Source organism: Malus sylvestris, chromosome 6, assembly GCF_916048215.2.
Source record: "Malus sylvestris chromosome 6, drMalSylv7.2, whole genome shotgun sequence".
NCBI lineage: Eukaryota > Viridiplantae > Streptophyta > Magnoliopsida > Rosales > Rosaceae > Malus > Malus sylvestris.
This window is the reverse complement of record NC_062265.1, coordinates 3547430-3565717: the sequence shown is the minus strand read 5'-3', so window position 1 is coordinate 3565717 and position 18288 is coordinate 3547430. Positions and strand designations below refer to the sequence as shown.

General features: G+C 41.0%; 2 protein-coding genes across 2 annotated transcripts; one reads left to right on the top strand and one right to left on the bottom strand.

The window, feature by feature from the left end:
- The first annotated feature begins 617 nt into the window (after positions 1-617).
- On the top strand, positions 618-2174 carry LOC126627040 (uncharacterized). The gene has a single exon (XM_050296460.1). It carries the CDS (start codon positions 784-786, stop codon positions 1960-1962), a length of 1179 nt encoding a protein of 392 aa, XP_050152417.1. The 5' UTR covers positions 618-783; the 3' UTR covers positions 1963-2174.
- Positions 2175-17366: 15192 nt separating this feature from the next.
- Positions 17367-17903, bottom strand: LOC126626819 (uncharacterized). Its single transcript, XM_050296221.1, has one exon. The coding sequence runs from the start codon at positions 17901-17903 to the stop codon at positions 17367-17369; it is 537 nt and encodes a 178-aa protein (XP_050152178.1).
- Between the last annotated feature and the right edge of the window lie 385 nt (positions 17904-18288).

Below are 18288 nucleotides of genomic sequence, written 5' to 3'. Positions count from 1 at the left end.
AAGACTTGATTGATGATTTTAGTTCAATTTTAAATGTTTATTTTCATTGTTTTTTATTCTAGTTAGAATGCTTATGTTATGATTGTGTTGGATATGTTAAAATTTAAAATTTCAATGTTTTTCATTTTTTGAAAAAAAAAAAAAAAAAAAAAAACCGAAACCGAACCGAAAAAAAACCGAACCGAAAAAAAAATGAACCGAACCAAACCGAACCGAAATTTCGGTTTGGTTTCGGTTTTGGCAAAAAACCGAACCGATTTAAACCGAACCCACCCCTAATATCTTGGGTGCATAAGGGATTCTCTTGTGTTTAACATGATTTTAAGTTCTTTTTCTCAAAAAACATGATTTTAAGTTGATTTGAGAGAGATTTTTATAAACGATAAAATAATTTATATTAAATTAATTTAAATTCATTTAAATTACAATAGGAGAATTCGAACATTAGATAATCAATTTATTTTCTAATTGAATGGACAAATATTTGATGGATAAATAATGGACACTAAACAAAACGAAAACAATTGTCACACACATCTTTTTATTTTTGTCTATTAAATCGAATAAATCGAACGAAATTCAATAAACAAAATTAAACAAAAATTGTGTGGAAGCCCAAAAGTAGGCATTGTTTATCAATTTCAAGTTTCCCAGAACGTACCCATGAGGCTCTCCCCATCCTGTACTTCCGAGTCCCAACCCAATCAAGTACCTGCTTCAGTTGGTCCTTAGAGACAGAGAGAAAAACCCTCTCGGTCAGTTGAACCCAACACACACACAGAGATGAAGATCTCCCTCAAGCTTCCAGAAGACCAACAAGAGTTCCAGTACCACCGCAACCCACTGATAAAGGCAAAGGTACCCGTAACCATATTCAACCAACCTTTTACTTCTTCCATTGCCACCATTTCATCCGCCGCCTCTGCCACCAAGTCTTCCTCTCACCTCTCATTTTCTCTCTCCTCCAACTTCTCTTCTGGCCCTTCCGTCAGACTCTCTTACTCTCACTCCTCCACCGCACCCTCCCCTTTCTCTCTCTCCCTCAAGTCTGGTCTTGGCCTCTTTGGCTCCCCAAAAAACTCCCCTCTTGTTTTTACTGCTCGCTTCTCTCTCTCCCACACAAACCCCACTTTCTCTCTCCACATCAAGCCCCAATTTGGCAACTTTTCACTCAAAAAATCCACCTTTTCCGACCCTAATTTCAAACAAATTTCTGGGTCTTCCTCCGATGTTGGTGACCATTTGGATTCTGGGTCTCCTTTAAATGGTGGTTTTGGTAATGGGCTTGTCTCTGAAGGGTCATCTGTTTGGCAGGAGCTGAGGTTGGAGCCTTCCGGCGCCAAAAATGGCGAATTTAGGGATAATTGTGGAGCTCATTCGAATGGCGGAATTGGGTCTGCGGCGGAGAGGTCATTGGGTTGGAAGAATGGTGGGAAAGATGGGTTGTTTTCTGGAATTGCTGTGATGGCAAGGACTGTGTTGCCGGTCACAAAAAGTTTGGTGGTGAATATGCGCTGGGGTGTGAATCTTCCTGCAAAGTTTGGTAAAACGATGCCTTATTTGACCGTGAATAAGATTGGTATTGAGAGAGTTGAGGAGGTGAAGATAGAGGAGGAAAAGAGTTCTGAGACCAATGTGGGTGACATGGAGTTGTTAAAGGGGATGTGCTTTTGGATGAGAAGGGATTTGGAGGTCTTGGAGAAGGAAAATAGGGAGATGAAGCAGAGGTTGGAGGATGTGAAGTTTGGAGTTTCTTCAAAGCGTTTTCATACTGAGAAGAATGATGTTGTTGGGAAGAGATTGCTGCCGCCTTCGAGTGAGACTTCAGGGGGGTTCGAACAGTGGAGGAACAAGAAGAAGGTCAGAGAAGAGAATGCACAAATGGAGCAGAAAAAGCCTACCAATCATGCTGTTGATGTGGAGTCTGAATTGCAGAGAGCTATCAAGGCCGCTACCACTTAGCAAGATTCGGTATATGTGCAATGCTGAATTATTTCTTTGATTTGGAATGTATAGGACGTAAACCATGTTATCTTCTTGAACGAGTGAATTTGTAGCGTTGGTAGTATGGCAGGATTTCTCAGGTAGTTTAAATCATGAAACATTGGAAATCTGTTGTAAAGATCACATCCGTGAGGTTTATTTCTTATGACGAAAAAGAAGTTTATGTTTTATTACTTTTGAATTCATAAATTTACTTACTGCCTAGCGTCATTATATTGTTAACTGAGTTAATTGCCTTGATTCATTTTAAATTGGAACTCAGATAAGGTTTACAAGTTACTAATCTTGTTATACTGTTAGCTGATGTAAAGCGTATACTTTTATAATTTGAAAGACAGGACAAATATGGTTTAGTACTGAGTTGCTTAACAGACTGATGAACTAGACTTTGCTTTAAAAAGTAAATTAATTGGTAGGTGTATAAAGACCCGTATTTTAGAACCTATATATATAGCGCACACACACGTAATATGGTGAATTTTTTTAGCTGAAATTTTATATGTTGTGGCTTTGACTTATTCGTACTGAAACTATGTACCTAAGATCAACAATATTGTAGCCCAAAGAACAAGGTCAGTATGATCACCTTTTTCAGCAATCTTTGCTTCATTGTTTGTCTTTGTTCTTATGTTCTTCATAAAAATCTTCACCCAAGTGATGTGTGAGCACCCTAGTGTGCTTATATTAATAAACATTAGGAAAACTAATAAAAATAGCTTAAAAACTTTGAGTTTTAACGATAAGGACAAAATAAAGGGTCAAATGAATAGTACCAGAATTGACTTTTTAGTGTAAAAATGTGGTTTTTCGTTAAAGTGAACATTATCGGAAGCTTTTTGTTAAAGGTTGACTCTTACTAAGGGATGGAATTTTTAAGCAGGAGGTGGAGAAGCTAACTAATCTCAGCTATGGAGGAAGAGGTAGAACCATAGAAGCGTAGTAGTTTATCCTGCAAGAACAATTTCAAACCGAATCAATATCCATATTTTCTTTCTCTACAAAAAGTAATATAAAATTAGTGGGAGAGTGGAAGTTCTAAAGTTCTGAGGAAGAAGTTCTCAAGGTCAGTTTTCACAAGTTCTTCAAATTCCAATATTTTTTTTAATCGTTCTTCATCTTGGGTGTCTAGAGTAATTCTTTTCAATTTTAAGTTTTCATGTTTTACTCCATATTGTTGGTCTGAAAACAAACCCTTCCAGTATTTCGCATCCTTATGATCCTGTTTGAAGCACTGGAAAATCAAAAGAATTTAAGTTGCAAGTGCTCAAAATTTTCTTTGTGCAGATTTCAGAACTTTCAGTTTTGTGGTTCCTTCTTTCTTCCCTATTTTCTATCATTAGCAAGCTTGTTTTCAGAATTGTTTTCCATAGGATTGAAGAGGGATTCATACGCTTTAAAGTGAGTATTTACACGAAGATTTTCATTGAAATTTGATGGGCCATGTTCAAACAGGTTCCCTTGAACCTGTGTAAAACTCTGGTGCAGATTTGTGCACATACTAATTATTTTAACTCGTGATTTCTCTCAGTCCAGAGCTCGGATTTTAACAAAATTTATATCTTGAAAATATGGTTCTTCAAGCATTCCAAAGAATATAAATTCATAAATTTTCATTGAGTTTTGATTAGTAAAAAATCTGCTCATATTCTGTCCGCAGAACTGGAAAATTATACAAGTTTTCTGTTTTATATTACAATATTCTAACTTTTGCTTTGTTTGTCATTTCTTTTTACTCCGACGTTCGGCATTAGACTTGGAGGTGCCTTTGTGCTCGGGAAAGCTAAGGAAGGAGACTTTGCTAGCTTTGGAGTCGAGGTAGGGGAGTGATGGATTAATAATTGATTAGAATTAGATAGGTTAATAATCTTTTACTTACATTGATAATGTTTATATGTCATGTCTCGATTCTCGATTATTGATTGAGTGATTTTCTTTCGCAATATTATGAATCATGAATTTGATACCCGTGATGAATATCGTTGTGATGATTTATGTAGTTAATTATTGAAGCTTTCATAGATATTTCCAAAGCTTTTGATAATTTGGAAACTCAAACGGCACACTAAACAAGTTTTCTCCCACAACTCCACCACTATAGCTGCCCTTGCCTACAAAATCCTAACGAATCATCCTATTCCCTTACCCATAACAAAGCTAAAACTATACATCTCAAGGTCTTAGCTTTTGTCCCTGTTTTCGAAGCACAGTGCCGTTCTAGGGTCATACAACCGACCTCACTTCGTGGGATAAGGCTCGGCGGTTGTTATTGTAATCCTTGGCAATAATCCATCTAATTTCAAACTATCCAAAGAGTTGCAGACAAAGGTCCGAAAGTTCCACTGGGCAATATAACAAGATGTTGTCAGCTGATGGTAGACTATTTTTGTAAAGAATGCACCAGTGAGGGCGTAGAAAAGAATAAGAAAAACTCACCGGATGCAATGACCAAGAAGAGGAGGAAAATGCTGACGGCTATCTTCGATGTAATATTTTCTTTGGAAAAATGATTGCGGCCTTGGTGGAAGGCTGGAAGCTCCCTCACCGGAACGAACCTCTTTGTATTTCATTCATACTGTAGTAGTACACTATTTGTATTACATAACGACGGATGCTATTGCTACAATTAGAGGTGTTTAGTGTCGGCACTGGCCTTAGGGTAGACAACTGAGTGTTGTGTAGGATGTGTTAACCGGGTCGGAGTGTGTCTGGCAGAGAAGAGTATCGCTCCAATGGAATCGATTGGTAGTGATGGAAATCGATGGAGTTGAGAGAATAAGGGTGGATACGGTCGGGTTTTTCATAGTTGGAAACGTTGGTTATGCGATTCCAGTAGCATATAACTCTCCCCTCGGATGAGTATAAACGCGAACCAAGTTCCCAAGTTGAGCGTGATGGCTCTCCCCTCGGAATCGAAAAATGGCCACAAGCTCGCGATGATATTAACTCATCTATGATCGATTGCGTTAATACCTTTTTCTTTTTGGTGCGAGTAAAGGATGATACAAATTTTCAAGGTTACCAAATACCTTTTTTACTGCAATTTGTTCCACAAAATCCTTTCGGTATTTAGTTTAGTCATTGTATAAGTACTGGATGCCAGGTCCTTATTTCAACTTCCATACTTTTCTCCTCCCAGTAGCATGAGGTGGAAAATGCAAAAGTGGGCTAATGTTCCCAACTGTGTACCAATTTTCCCGTACATTGGCTAACATTGGAAAGAAACATTCGGAGTCCTTGTAGTAAATTATATGTGATCTCAATGTACATAAACACGCTATAGGATTGTGCCAGTAGATTCAACACGAAGTAATTTTCTTCCTTTTATTAACATAAAGTGGAAAGAAACCACTTTGCTTGAGCAATGTGATCTGATACTCTCTTGAATCTTTTTGAATTTCATTTTTAAGCGTTTTCACAGTTAGTCGCTTATCCGTCTAGTTAACCCCGTTATAAATCTATATCCGACAGGCTAGGATGCCAAATTGCTGCGCACATTTGAAGAGACTGATTTATACTTTCAGGGTCCCTAGCTTGTTCCTATTCCTTTATCCTGGTTTTTGGTGCTTCTGTCCTGTGAGTACTTTGCGAGGCGTGTAATTTGCGTTGTAATGCCATGTGCAGAAGCATTCCTATATACCATAACTGGAACCTCATTACCTGTGTCTTTCACTTCTTTCTTTCAGATTTAAATGAGCAAGATTGGTTTACCAACATAGTCATACTAATGGTGCTCCTTACCAGACTAAGAACACCGAGGTGGCAATGGCCGAATAGAAGATCTCTACTATTATAAAGTCAGACCGTCCCTAGTTAACTTCACTAAGGTCCTCCAAAATTAAGTTTTACTGAAAGTACAACCGCTTTTAACTTCACTAATTGACTTTATCATTTGGATACCTGATGCAATGTTTTAGTTTGGATTGTTTGGAATGCCTGGATTTTGGTTAAACAATATCAATGAATGTCCTTAGTTTGTAGTTATATTTCTTCATGTCCTTACTTCCATATTCTTCATAATTGCATCGATAACGTTCTAGTGTTAGATTCTGCGTAACCAGTTTGTTTACATTCAATGTCTATTTCCATGACTCACCGATGAAAAATAGATACAGAAAAGGGGGTCTAAGTTGCATTGTAGTCGACAACTACGTATGCCTACGACCTGCAAGCATAACTTGATTCCGAACAGCTTCGCATTCCCGTGGTCTCTCTCTTTTCAATGTCGGAACATGTTTCACGTTCAAATCCTCCCTCTCCCGTTAATCCGATAACAAAATACTTGCAGAGATGGGAATTAAGTGCAGAACATATATTCAGAAGAAATTCACCAAAGTCATGAGTTTTATTGTACTTGAATCAATTTAAATTTTAGTTTAGTGATTATATCCGCTCATGTTTGTATTCCCCTTTTCACAAATAAAAGGTGTCAGTAAGCTAGTCTACGAAGGGTGACGCATTAAATGTCTGGTGAAAAGGACCCAAGGCTGAGGGGTTCACTAAGGGCCTCTATAAAGGGTGAAAACCTCCATTATGGGGGTCGGACAAAAGAGAGATAATTGATATATTAGTCGAGTGCTACTTTTAGTCCTGCAGTTAATTAGATTCCTCAGTATAATGAACGTAATCCAATTTTAAGAAGTGAACTACTTGCATCATTGTACCAGCTTTAAAAATAGTACTTAACCAAAAGATATAAAACCTTCAGTAGTAACTCGCTTGTCGTACCTTGCTCATTGCTTAATAATAAAATTATTAGTGCATTCATAAAGAATAGAGATCAAACTAATTATATATGGACACAGTATAACGGATAATCACCACACATGAAGTGTCAATAAATTAGTTTTATTATGTAAAACTTGTTCACGATGAACACCCCACAAATCTAGGGGAATTCACAATTATACCAGCCCTCTTTTGTAAACCCTCTGTTTACAATAGCTCAAACACAATACATTAGGTCATCTCCAACCAAAGGGTCCAGAGGGTCAAAAATAGCCCGAAAACCGTCTCCAACCGAAGGTTAGGCCTGAAGGCTCGTGGGCCCCACAAAATCTGAAAGGGCCAAAGGGCTAGGGTGTCCACATGCAGCCAACCAGCCAGCCAGAGGTTGGCTAGAAATTCCAGCAATCCTGTCGAATATAACCGACATGAATGATTAAACAAAAATTTGAATCTAACGGCTAACTGACATAAGCTAGCCGTTATTTTTTTACAGTTTTATTTAATTTTTTTATTTACAATTTTTTTTTTATAAATTCTATTTTTTTCTATAACTTCCTATAACTTCTATTTTACAAAATTTGTTTCATATTTTTTTTAAATTCTATTTTTTTTCTATAACTTCTATTTTACAAAATTTGTTTCATATATTTTTTTTTAAATTCCATTTTCTCCTATAACTTCTATTTCACAAAATTTGTTTCATATTTTTTTTAAATTCTATTTTTTTTCTATAACTTCTATTTTACAAAATTTGTTTCATATTTTTTTTTTAAATTCCATTTTTTCCTATAACGTCTATTTCACAAAATTTGTTTCATATTTTTCTTAAATTTTATTTTTTTTTCCTATAACTTCTATTTTACAAAATTTGGTTCATATTTTTTTTTTTAAATTCTATTTTTTTCCTATAACTTCTATTTTACAAAATTTGTTTCATATATTTTTTTTAATTCTATTTTTTTCCTATAACTTCCTAAGCCATTATACAACATTAAATTAAATTAAGTAACATTAAACAACATTAAACAATATGAAACAACATTAAATAACATTAACTAACATAAAAATTATACAACATAAAAAAAAAACATTTAACAACATGAAACTTAAACAACATTTTTACAAACATTTAACAACATAAAACTTAAACGCCTACTCCATGCTTTTTTTGGCCCAAAGATGTGCAACAAGATCATGTTGTAGGTGTGGATGCAAATTTCTTCTTCCTTGATCTTGGAAAAAATTGCACCTACAAAACAACTAACACATTTGGTTAAGGCCAAAAGCCTCACGCGCCCACGATGAATTACTGGGGGGGGGGGATTTGGCCAAAGAAGCTCCGATGCCAAAGTTAGAATTTAGAGAGAAAAGTGTTTAAAGAGCTTTTTGGGAGTCTTGCAAGAGTGTTGGAACCCACTTTTTTTAGAAAATGGAGTCCTATTTATAGAGCATGACCGGCCCTCTTTGGAAGAAAGAGTGGCCGGCACTAGGTTATTTTTTGGGGTGTAATGGATGATTTAATTGGTGATTAATGGATTAATTAGGAATTAATCCATTAATTAGCCAATTAACCTCCACTTAAATGGAATGTTATGTAGGTTATAAAATAATTACCTAAGATGAGGATGGATGAGAATATCTTTGAATTTGTTACCTATTTTGGACACTTTTAACTTGATTGACGGATGATTTTCCGCTGCTCGCGCGTAGGAATTCAGGTGTGTCTCAAGGGTATTTTTGTCCTCTTTTACCCAAAAATTCACGTGTCGCCTTATGATTATTTTTTGCTCCACAAATGCCCCCACACTTGTTGGGCTGCTCGCAGGAAAGGGCAACAGGTGTAGAGATCTTCTTGCTTTATGAAACAAAGGATTGCTTCGTTTTTTGATGTAAATTCCTTCTTTAATAGGAAATTAGTCCCTTCTAGGAAAGGGAAATAAATTTTTCTCAAAGTTTATTTAAGTCCACCTTAAGTGGGTTATTAAATCAACTTTGGAGAGCGATTTACTCTACCCTACAAGAGAGAGAGAGAGCTTAGAAGATATTTGTTCCTCCTCATCTAAGAATCTTCTACATCTTGCCCGTGCAAATGATCGTCTTTCGTTGATTTATTCGTCTTCTCCGTGCCGCACCAATATAAGAAAAATTTACTTTTTCTTGTCTTTTCTTGGATAGTGCTGTCGCGGGGCAGTCGTCGAGGTGGTGCAGCACGTTGGCTGGCAGGGGCCAGGAGTTGGCTCGGTATGGGCCTTGAGTAGCTTGGCTTGGCTAGAGCCAAGGGCAGCTTGTGTGGCTGGGGCCGCAAATTGTGGCGCTAGGGTGTAGTGCTAGGTGAGTCGTATGGCTCATGTCCTTTGGGCTTTTGGACCTGACTCGGACCAGGCTAGCAACTAAGAGAAATGAGGAGGTCGTGGAAGCTCATGGGTTGCTGGAATGTTGGGCATGCATGCCTCCTGCCTACTAGAATGCTGGGTTGAGCTCATCTGCTAAGTACAGTGAATGTCTTTGGCTGCTTAGTCATCTTTGTCGAGAGAAAGGTAGGTTGTCCCCGAAAGATGAGGTAAAGAGGATTAAGGCGGATGCATTGGCTCATCTAATCGCTGTCATTGAGCTTACTATGAATGAAAGTAGAAAGAAGAGATATTCCCCTCCTGCTTATGAGATGTTGGTTAAAAGAAAACTTAAGACTTCTTCCACTGCTCGTGAGGGTTCGCCTGCTGCCGAAAGGTCTATGATTGGCATGACTTCTTCCAATAGGAAGAAAAATGAAGCTGCTAGATCTGAGCATGTGGCACCTGCCATCGAGAATAGCGAGTACGATTGCTGATAAGATTGCTCAGCGTAGAGGTCTTGTCGTGCCCCCAGTACCGATGTCTATACCAAGACGCCCGTTGAGAGGTAAGTCTGGTTCACCTTTGGAGGGGCTTGCTATTATGAAGAGCGATAAGGTGGACTATGTTGCTAAAGTGGCGCTAAGGTCCACTCCCTCTGCTGCAAAGACTGACTCGCCTGCTGGGAAAGAAGAGACTGATCGCGTGGACAGCTGTGATAAATCCACTAAGCCTGCTTCTGGGGTGGCTGCTGAGATCCATGTGCTTTTAAAACCAGATCTGCTTGAAGACATGGACGTTTGTGCCAAGTTTGTTGATGGCATTAGAAAGGCTGTTTGCCCAAGTTCCTTTGCGAAGCATACGACCCAATATAGAATGACCGCTCTACTTGCTATGATGCATATGTAGCAAGGTTGCTAAGGAGGTGGAGAAGACTATGGCAACTGAAGCTTATTCCTCAGCTGAGGAGATCAAGAGGTTGGATTCTGAGTTGTTGCTTTGAAGGGGTCTAATATTTTTGCCCCCACTTCTCTGCAGCTTGAGACCGCTTGCCAAGAGATCGTTGACTTGAAGACTAGGCTTGACACGATCCAAGTTAAGTATGAAAGTGCAGAGAAGGAGATTGGATGTTACATACCTTAGATTCAAGATCTTGAGTTTACAGTTTCTGATTTTTGTTTCACTGCTTATGTAAATGATGAAGAGTTGATTGCTACTTATAATCAAGTGATCCACTTCAAGAGAATAGTCGATAGGCTTGAACACCAAGTATTGGAACTTCAAGATGTACTGAAGATTAACGAAAGTCTGAAGAAGGAAGTGGATGAGCTGCAACGCATCCTTGTTGGTCTACTTGAGGAGAATAAGCAACCGAATGGTGAAAAGGATGGGCTCGAGGTTTCGAGACCTTCTCTATTTCTTCGGAAGTCCTGCTTGCTTTTACTTTTGACGCTTCCATTGGTGAAGTAGTTAGGGAAGTTGGTGCCCAAGCTGGGGCAGCCGGGGATGAAGCGCTGGATAATGCTGCTGCTAAGAGCGTCGCGGCTGCTGAAGGTATGGCGACTGAATAGTCGTGGGATGTTTAGGCTGCTAAAGTGTAGTCCTCTAGGTAACCTTTAAGATTTTCTTTGTTTTTCCTTGTAACTCTTGTTTTGCTTGAACTCCTTCGGCCTCTGCTAATTGTTTATAAACATGCTTCCTTTGTTTTTCTTCATCTTCACTTCTTTTGTTCATGCCCTAACCTTTAAACTTTATAGTCCAATGGCAGACGTGCTACTTTTTTTATAAGTAGACAGACTCGCGTAACTAATGTAGCCTTAGGTGTTGGTGTAGAGCTTTGCAAAGTTATTAGCCATAGGGCTGGCAACCGGATGCCTTACTTACAGAAGCAGACAAGTCTGCGTCACTACTAGGCTGTTAACCTTAGCTTTCTCTAATTCCGTAGGTTACGTAGCAAGTATCACAACAATTTAGGACTTGGTGTAGGTTGTTCTGCGCTTGGTAGAGGTGAAATTTATCAACCACGTAGCATGTCGGCAGTGGATAAAACTTCGTATATGCACGTTAGCTTGTTTAACCTTTCACAAGAATGTGTGGCTGTATAAATTTAGCGTGGTTTTACTGCTCGAAGGGCAAGCCATAGGTAGTCTTTCGGAAACCGTAGGCTACCTTAGTGCACTCAGTAGCAGCTTTAGGGTTCTATGGCAGTCGTCTGTAGGGTGTATTGTGTAATGTGCCCCCTCCGTCCTTAGGGCCCGGTTCCCCACAGATTAGCCCAAGAGACCTAAAATCCTTCAGTTAGCTAAGCCTTGAAAAAGACCATTGTGGCTACTTCTAGGAATCCTGGCGCAAACCATCATGCATTTAGTTATACTAGGGCAGCCAGGCTCATCCACGTATGGATATTCGGAGTGTAAAGTTTATCCTCTAGTCTTGGAGAGCTGACCCATGTGGGTGTCGGGGAATTGGTTTACCCTCTTGCACTGAAGAGCAATTAGTTTACCCTCTCGCACTGGAGAGTATGGTTGTCCCTCGGGAGGGGGCGTAATTCCTGCGATGAGTCCCTAAGAAGGGCGTAGTCTTCTTTTGAAGTGCAGGAGTGATAAGTTGTTGTAAGCATGCAGCCGAGCCAAGTCGTGATTACCTCTGAATTCCTCATTGGAAAATAAGTGAAACAAACGAGAACTTAGCTGTAAGGTAGGAACTGCATAACAACTAGATAGTCATCGGCTTGTGAGGTGGTGCCCATCGAGCTGCTTGAGTCTTTGGCTTTGATGTAGCGGGAGGTCACACATGATACTTCCTCAGATTATAGGCGTTCCACTACTTTTCGATCTTTTTGTCGTTTCATGGTGGCGATGGTGTAATTACTCTTGCTGCCTACTCTGTTGATCTTGTACGGATCTTCCCATATGAGATCCATCTTTTTAGAGCCTTCTCCTAGGGTAGTGATGAAAGCTTGTCTTAAGACTAGATATTCGAGCTAGAATTACCGGATCTTAGCCCTTTTGTTATAGTTGGAGAGGAACTGCTGCTGGTAGGCTACAATGCAGGTGCTGGTCTGCTTGTGCTTCTCGTTTGCCAGATATAAGCTTGTGACCATCTCCTTACTGTTCTGCTCAATGCTTGGTAGTAGAGCGGTGATACTTGGCTTGATGACATTGAGACGAATGATTGCTTCCGAACCAAATGCGAAAGAGAAAGAAATCTCACTGGTTGCTCATCTTTGGTGGTGCGATATGCTCATAGACATCCGGGGAGTTTATCTGGCCATTTTTCCTTCCTGTTCGTGAGGGATTTCTTGAGGTAGTTGAGGATCATTTTGTTAGATGCTTCGACCTGCCCATTGCTTTGAGGATATCTCGGCATGGACATGTGCTGCTTGATGCCATATTCATGGAAGAACTTCTTCAAATCTATGTCCATGAATTGTAGGCCGTTATGGGTGACGATGGACTGAGGGATGCCAAATCGGCAAATGATGTTCCTCCATATGAAGCGTTCTATGTTCATCTGAATCGTGATAATCATGGGCTCTGCTTCTACCCATTTGGTGAAATAGTTGGTTGCCACGATCATCATGCCTCTGCCCTCAGTAGCAGGCAACATAGGTCATACCAGGTCGATTGCCCATTGCATGAACAATCAATGACTCATCTGCGGGTGTAGCTCGCTGGCAAGCAGTGCTGGTTTTGGCTTGTAGCGTTGGCAGCGATTGCAGATTTGTACTAACTCCTTAGCATCTTGGTGCATAATAGGTTAATAGTAGCTTGTGGTAAGAGTTTTTTATGTTAGGGATCGACTTCTAAAGTGGTTTTCATAAACGCCTTTATGGATTGAGCTTAAAACTTTCAAATCGTCGAGAGACGCTAGGCAGCCGAGATGTGGTTCGGTGTGGGATCTTTGGATGAGAATGTTGTGACATTTAGGCTGCTGGCTCCGTCTCTATGTTTAGCTTGTTAAGATATTCCACCGGAATATAGTGTTTTGAGTTGGTGATCGAGGGCAGAGCCTAGGCCAACTAGTACGTCTACATGGGCGTTGTCTACCTAAGGAACTTGAGTGAGAGTGTAAGTCTGAAATGCCTCAAGCTGCTTGCGTACTTTCTCTAAGTATTACGCCATCCTCGGATGTTTTACCGTGTACTCCCCAGTAGTCTGGCTGGTGATTAGCTGGGAATCAGAATGAATTGCGAGCTTCTTCACCACCAAGTCTTTTGCCATTCGGAGGCCTGCCAGTAGAGCCTCGTACTCTGCTTCGTTGTTAGATGCTTTGAAGCTTAGAGTGATCACCTGCTCGAGCATTGAGACGTCTGGGGTGACAAGAACCACGGCTGCTCGCGAGCCTTTGTAGTTGGATGCGTCATCGACATGTAAATGCCAAAAATCTCCATTGAGGGAGCAGTGTGCTCGGCTGCCTTCGGGGCATCGTTGGGCCGCTTTGTTATGTTGTCAAGGCTAGGTGTGAAGGCGCGGCAGGGAGCCATGAAGCTGGGGCCATATTACATGTAGCAGGAGATGCTCAACTTCCGGTATTGGGCCACTCTATAGCTGAATAATGGAGCAAGGGTCGGTTAGGGCCATTTGACGCGCAGCAGGAGGTAGTGCTCAATTGCCGGTATATGTTGCTCTTATGTAGAATCTTTTAGGACGACGAGGAAAAAACTTGCTTCTGAATGTTCCTTCCAGTGTTCGTCTGCCCTTGGCGTGTCTTTTGGGCCGAGTTGTTGTGTTGTTCAGAAAACTTCACATCCACCAGGGTCTACACCTTTATCGTCGCACGTCTGGATTCGACGAAATAATGCGTCATAATGATGACTGCATGCGTTTGAAGGTAAAACTTGAGCTTTCAGGTTACAACAACTATCACTAAATTAGCTTTTAAATTTCTAATAGCATCGATGAGAGCTTTTGAACTGTAGAATACAGGTAGTCGGGCCCCTAGCTCTTCTCACATGATGATAAAACTTATTGCTGCTTTACATACCGTCAAACATGCGAATAAGTCATCCGCTGTTTTCGGTTTGGATAGTAGAGAGGTAATGTCAGATACTTCTTCAAGTCCTTAAATGTGCATTGGCGAGCCTCCTCCCAAAGTGCATGCTTCTCTGCCATAGTGAAAGAGTCTGTCAGAGTTAGACCTTCTTTCATGATCAATTTTTCGAATAGCAGATGGTCTGCTAAAAGTCCTTTTTGGAAGGCTACTCTAGTTATCGAGTCGTTGCATTCAACTATCCTTGCCTTCTCTACTTTGAACCTCTTTACATAGTTGCGAAGTGACTCATTTGGGTTCTTCTTGACATTGAACAAATGGCCGGACTTCTTTTTTATCAAGTGATAGGATGAATATTCTTTGGTGAAAACCAAAGAAAGTTTGTCGAAACTCCGGATGGATTGTGGCAGCAGGATGTAGAACCAATCTTGCGTCTTGCCTTGTAGAGTGGTGGCGAATATCTTGCAATGAGATTATCGTTGTTTCAATAGAGGATCATTGCACTTAGGTAGTGCTTTAAGTGTCTCTCCGGGTCTTCATCCCCTTTGAAAGAGGTGAAATGTGGCATGCTGAATTCGTGTGAAGGCTCTGCGTGCTCGATCTTGTCCGTGAAGGGTGACCTGCTTATGTTGGTTATGTTATGTCGTAGTGCCTCGTCGGTGACCTCGTTGTGTTGGAAATTGCACAATTGCTTGGTCAATAGTCTCTCTACTTTTTCCTGAATTTGCCTTTGTTCGAGGTAGCGGAGCTCCCGGCTGCCCCAGCCGTGACTTGCTAGTCTAGGCTGCTCTTCCATGTGTTTGGCTCGTCTATGCCATGGATGTGGTGCATGTGGTGTGTTCCTAGCAAGTGAGCGAGTTATTTGCAGGCTGCCTGTTGAACTTGAGCCGGATTGAGTGCCTGCTTCTCTCCGTCCGTTGTGCTGTCTACTTCAATGCAAGGTGGATGATGCTCTTTAAGGGCTTAGTTGCGAATAAACACTTCGCTTGGAAGGTTGCTCATGTTGACTATTTGAGTGTGACCCCAACCATGAAAGTATGCTCGTCTGTGGGCCTAGTCGAGAGTGCACGCTCATCTGTGTGCTAAAACGGGAGTATACGCTATCTCGAGGCCCAATCAGAAGTGTACACTGCCCGAACGCTTGGTTCGTGGCTGGTCGAGTGGCTACTTACCGGGACACTGCTGGAAAGGTTCTTTGTCTGCCTTTATCCTACTTCGGGACACCTCGTTTAGGGTACGTTGCATCTCGGTGTGTTGCAAGAGCTGGTTCACTAAAGTCGTCTGCTGTGTGAGGGTGCTCGTCAACTCTATGACTTGTCGAGATAAGTGTCGTTCTCTATTTATGTTGGAATAGCTTAGAAGGAATGCATCTCCTTGAGCAGTGGAAGTGTGGTAGACTCTGGGTGTGAGATTTAAGTTGGAAAATGTCAAATCCGTAGAAAAATGTGGTGAAAATGCTCTATGTTCGATCGTCGATCTGAAAATTTAGAGCCGGGATGGTTGAACTAATCTTTAATCGATTCGAGTTACTTGGAAGGCCATGGGAGCAGACTGGGCCACAGAAGCAGGTTGGGCTATAAGAGTGGGCTGTTTGGCGAGAGTAGGCTGGGCCACGGGAGTGGGCTGCTCGGTAGGAGCATGCTGGGCCACGAGAGTGGGCTGCTCGGTAGGAGTAGGCTGCTTGGCTGGAATAGGCGGGGCCACGGAAGTGGGCTGCTCAGTAGGAGCAAGCTGGGCCACAGGAGTGGGCTGCTCGACTGAAGCAGGCTGGGCCACGGAAGTGGGCTGCTTGGCAGGAACAGGCTGGGCCACAGGAGTGGGCTGCTCGGAGGGAGTAAGTTGGGCCATGAGAGTGGGTTGTTCGGTGCATGATGCATGTAAGAGTGAGGCTTAGGCCGTGGCCTTAATGACGTAAGCCGCCTCGGATGGCACGACTTGGGCCATGGTGAATGCACCATGGACCTCGCCACCATGGTGGTTCCCATGGTGAAAACTGGTGGTGGTGGTGCCGCTCCACTTATTGTCGCATTTAGCCTCGTGGATCGCCGTGGTCCCATTTCTTGGATATTGGAATTTTCACTCGTGGAATTTTCTAAATTTTTTTTTTATGCGAGAGTCTTCTATAAGTGTGGATTTCTTCTCTCATTGAAAGCACCAATTTGTGGATGCAAATTTCTTCCTCCATGATCTTGGACAAAATTGCACCTATAAAACAACTAACACCTTTGGTTAAGGCCAAAAGCCTCACGCGCCTACGATGAATGCGGGGCTTTGGCCGAAGAACCTCTGATGCCAAAGTTAGAATTTAGATAGAAAAGTGTTTAGAGAGCTTTTTGGGAGTCTTGCAAGAGTGTTGGAACCCACTTTTTAGAGAAAAATAGAGTTCTATTTATAGAATATGACTGGCCCTCTTTGGAAGAAAGAGTGGCCGGCCCTAGGTTATTTTTGGGGTGTAATGGATGATTTAATTGGTGATTAATAGATTAATCAGGAATTAATCCATTAATTAGCCAATTAACCTCCACTTAAATGGAATGTTATGTAGGTTATAAAATAATTACCTAAGATGAAGATGGATGAGAATATCTTTGAATTTGTTACCTATTTTGGACACTTTTAACTTGATTGACGGATGATTGTCCGCTGCTCGCGCGTAGGAATCTTGGTATGCCTCAAGGGTATTTTTGTCCTCTTTTACCCAAAAATCCACATGTCGCCTCGTGATTATTTTTGGCTCCACAGTAGGTACTTGTTTGTGGCACGAGCACGTATCATCATATAGCGCCTCATGTATTCATTTATAGAGATACTACTAGTTCTTAGATTGAAAGGCAAATTAGGCCCATCATATATTTTTGAACGAGCCCTTCTTGACCTATTTGGATCTTCTTGGTCATCATCAGACTCTCCATCAATATACCCATCTCGCTCTTCCTCCACTATCATATTGTGTAATATGATGAAAGAAATCATGATGGAGTCCAAATTTTCTCGACTCCACCCTCTTGCAAATTCGGTAATGATCTTCCACCGTACTTGTAGAATACCGAAAGCTCTCTTAACATATTTCCGATATGCCTCTTGGTGTAAGGTAAACAACTTTTCCGCGTCATTCCTAGGGTTGGGAATTGCTTGGACAAGTGTCGCCTACTTTGGGTAGATGTCATCTACCAAGTAAAACCCCATATTGTATTGACGGTTATTGATGTAGTAGTCAAGTTGAGGTGCTTTACCTTCCGTCAGGCGATTAAAGAGGGGTGAACGCCTAAAAACTGTAATGTTATTTTGGGATCCAGGGACTCCAAAGAAAGCATGTCAGATCCATGTGTCATATGAGGCAACTGCCTTTAACATAACAGTTGGCTTTCTTGACTTTTCGCTAAAACCTCTTTGCCATCCGGTGGGATAGTTCTTCCAATCCCAATGCTTGCAGTCTAATGACCTTATCATGCCCATAAACCCACGGTCTTCAGCTTTGTGAAGGAGTCGATTTAGATCTTCTTGATTTGGCTCGCTGAGGTACTCGTCTTTGTAAACCTGAACAATTGTGTTACAGAATTGTTCAAAAGTATCAAGGCATGTAAACTCAAATATACCATGGGTTTCATCTATTGAATTAGTTGGGGAGCTATAAGTCATTATTCGGAGTGAAACAGTAACCTTCTGATGAGGTGAGAAACCAGGGCGGCCTGTTTTGTCCCACTTTTGTCGAAAGTATGGATTGACCTGCTGGACATCACGAAGTAAATGCTCGAAGACATGACGCCTCATCCGAAAGTGACGTCTGAAATCCTTTTTTGTGTACACCGAGTTGGGGTTGAAGTATTTTTTCATCATATTGGCATGCGTCATTGTTCTGTTTTATGGTTTGTAAGAGCGACCAGCAACAAAGCCACCCTATTAAGGTTGTTCCTCAGTTGTCTGACACACCATGGCCGCAGCCATGGTTGCTGCTCTGTTTTATTTGTTGTGCCTTACTTGAACTTCTTCATCAGACTCCTCATTTTCTCACCTCATTTGCGCCCATTTTTCTTCCAATTTGGAATTGGATGAAGACCCCCAGTTGGAATCCGAAGAAGATCCAAAGTTGGAATTCATTGCAAACTTGAATGGAAAGGGATTGAATTCAAAGTTGTGTGAATTATAACCCAATATCCACCATATTTATAGCAAAAAAAATAAAAAAATAAAATCCAATGGCTAACTGACGTCAGCATGATGTTAGCTACTAACGGCT

Excerpts from the sequence above, each read along its gene's own strand:
- LOC126627040 (XM_050296460.1), top strand. The coding sequence starts at position 784 with ATGAAGATCTCCCTCAAGCTTCCAGAAGACCAACAAGAGTTCCAGTAC.
- LOC126626819 (XM_050296221.1), bottom strand. The coding sequence starts at position 17,903 with ATGACGCATGCCAATATGATGAAAAAATACTTCAACCCCAACTCGGTG.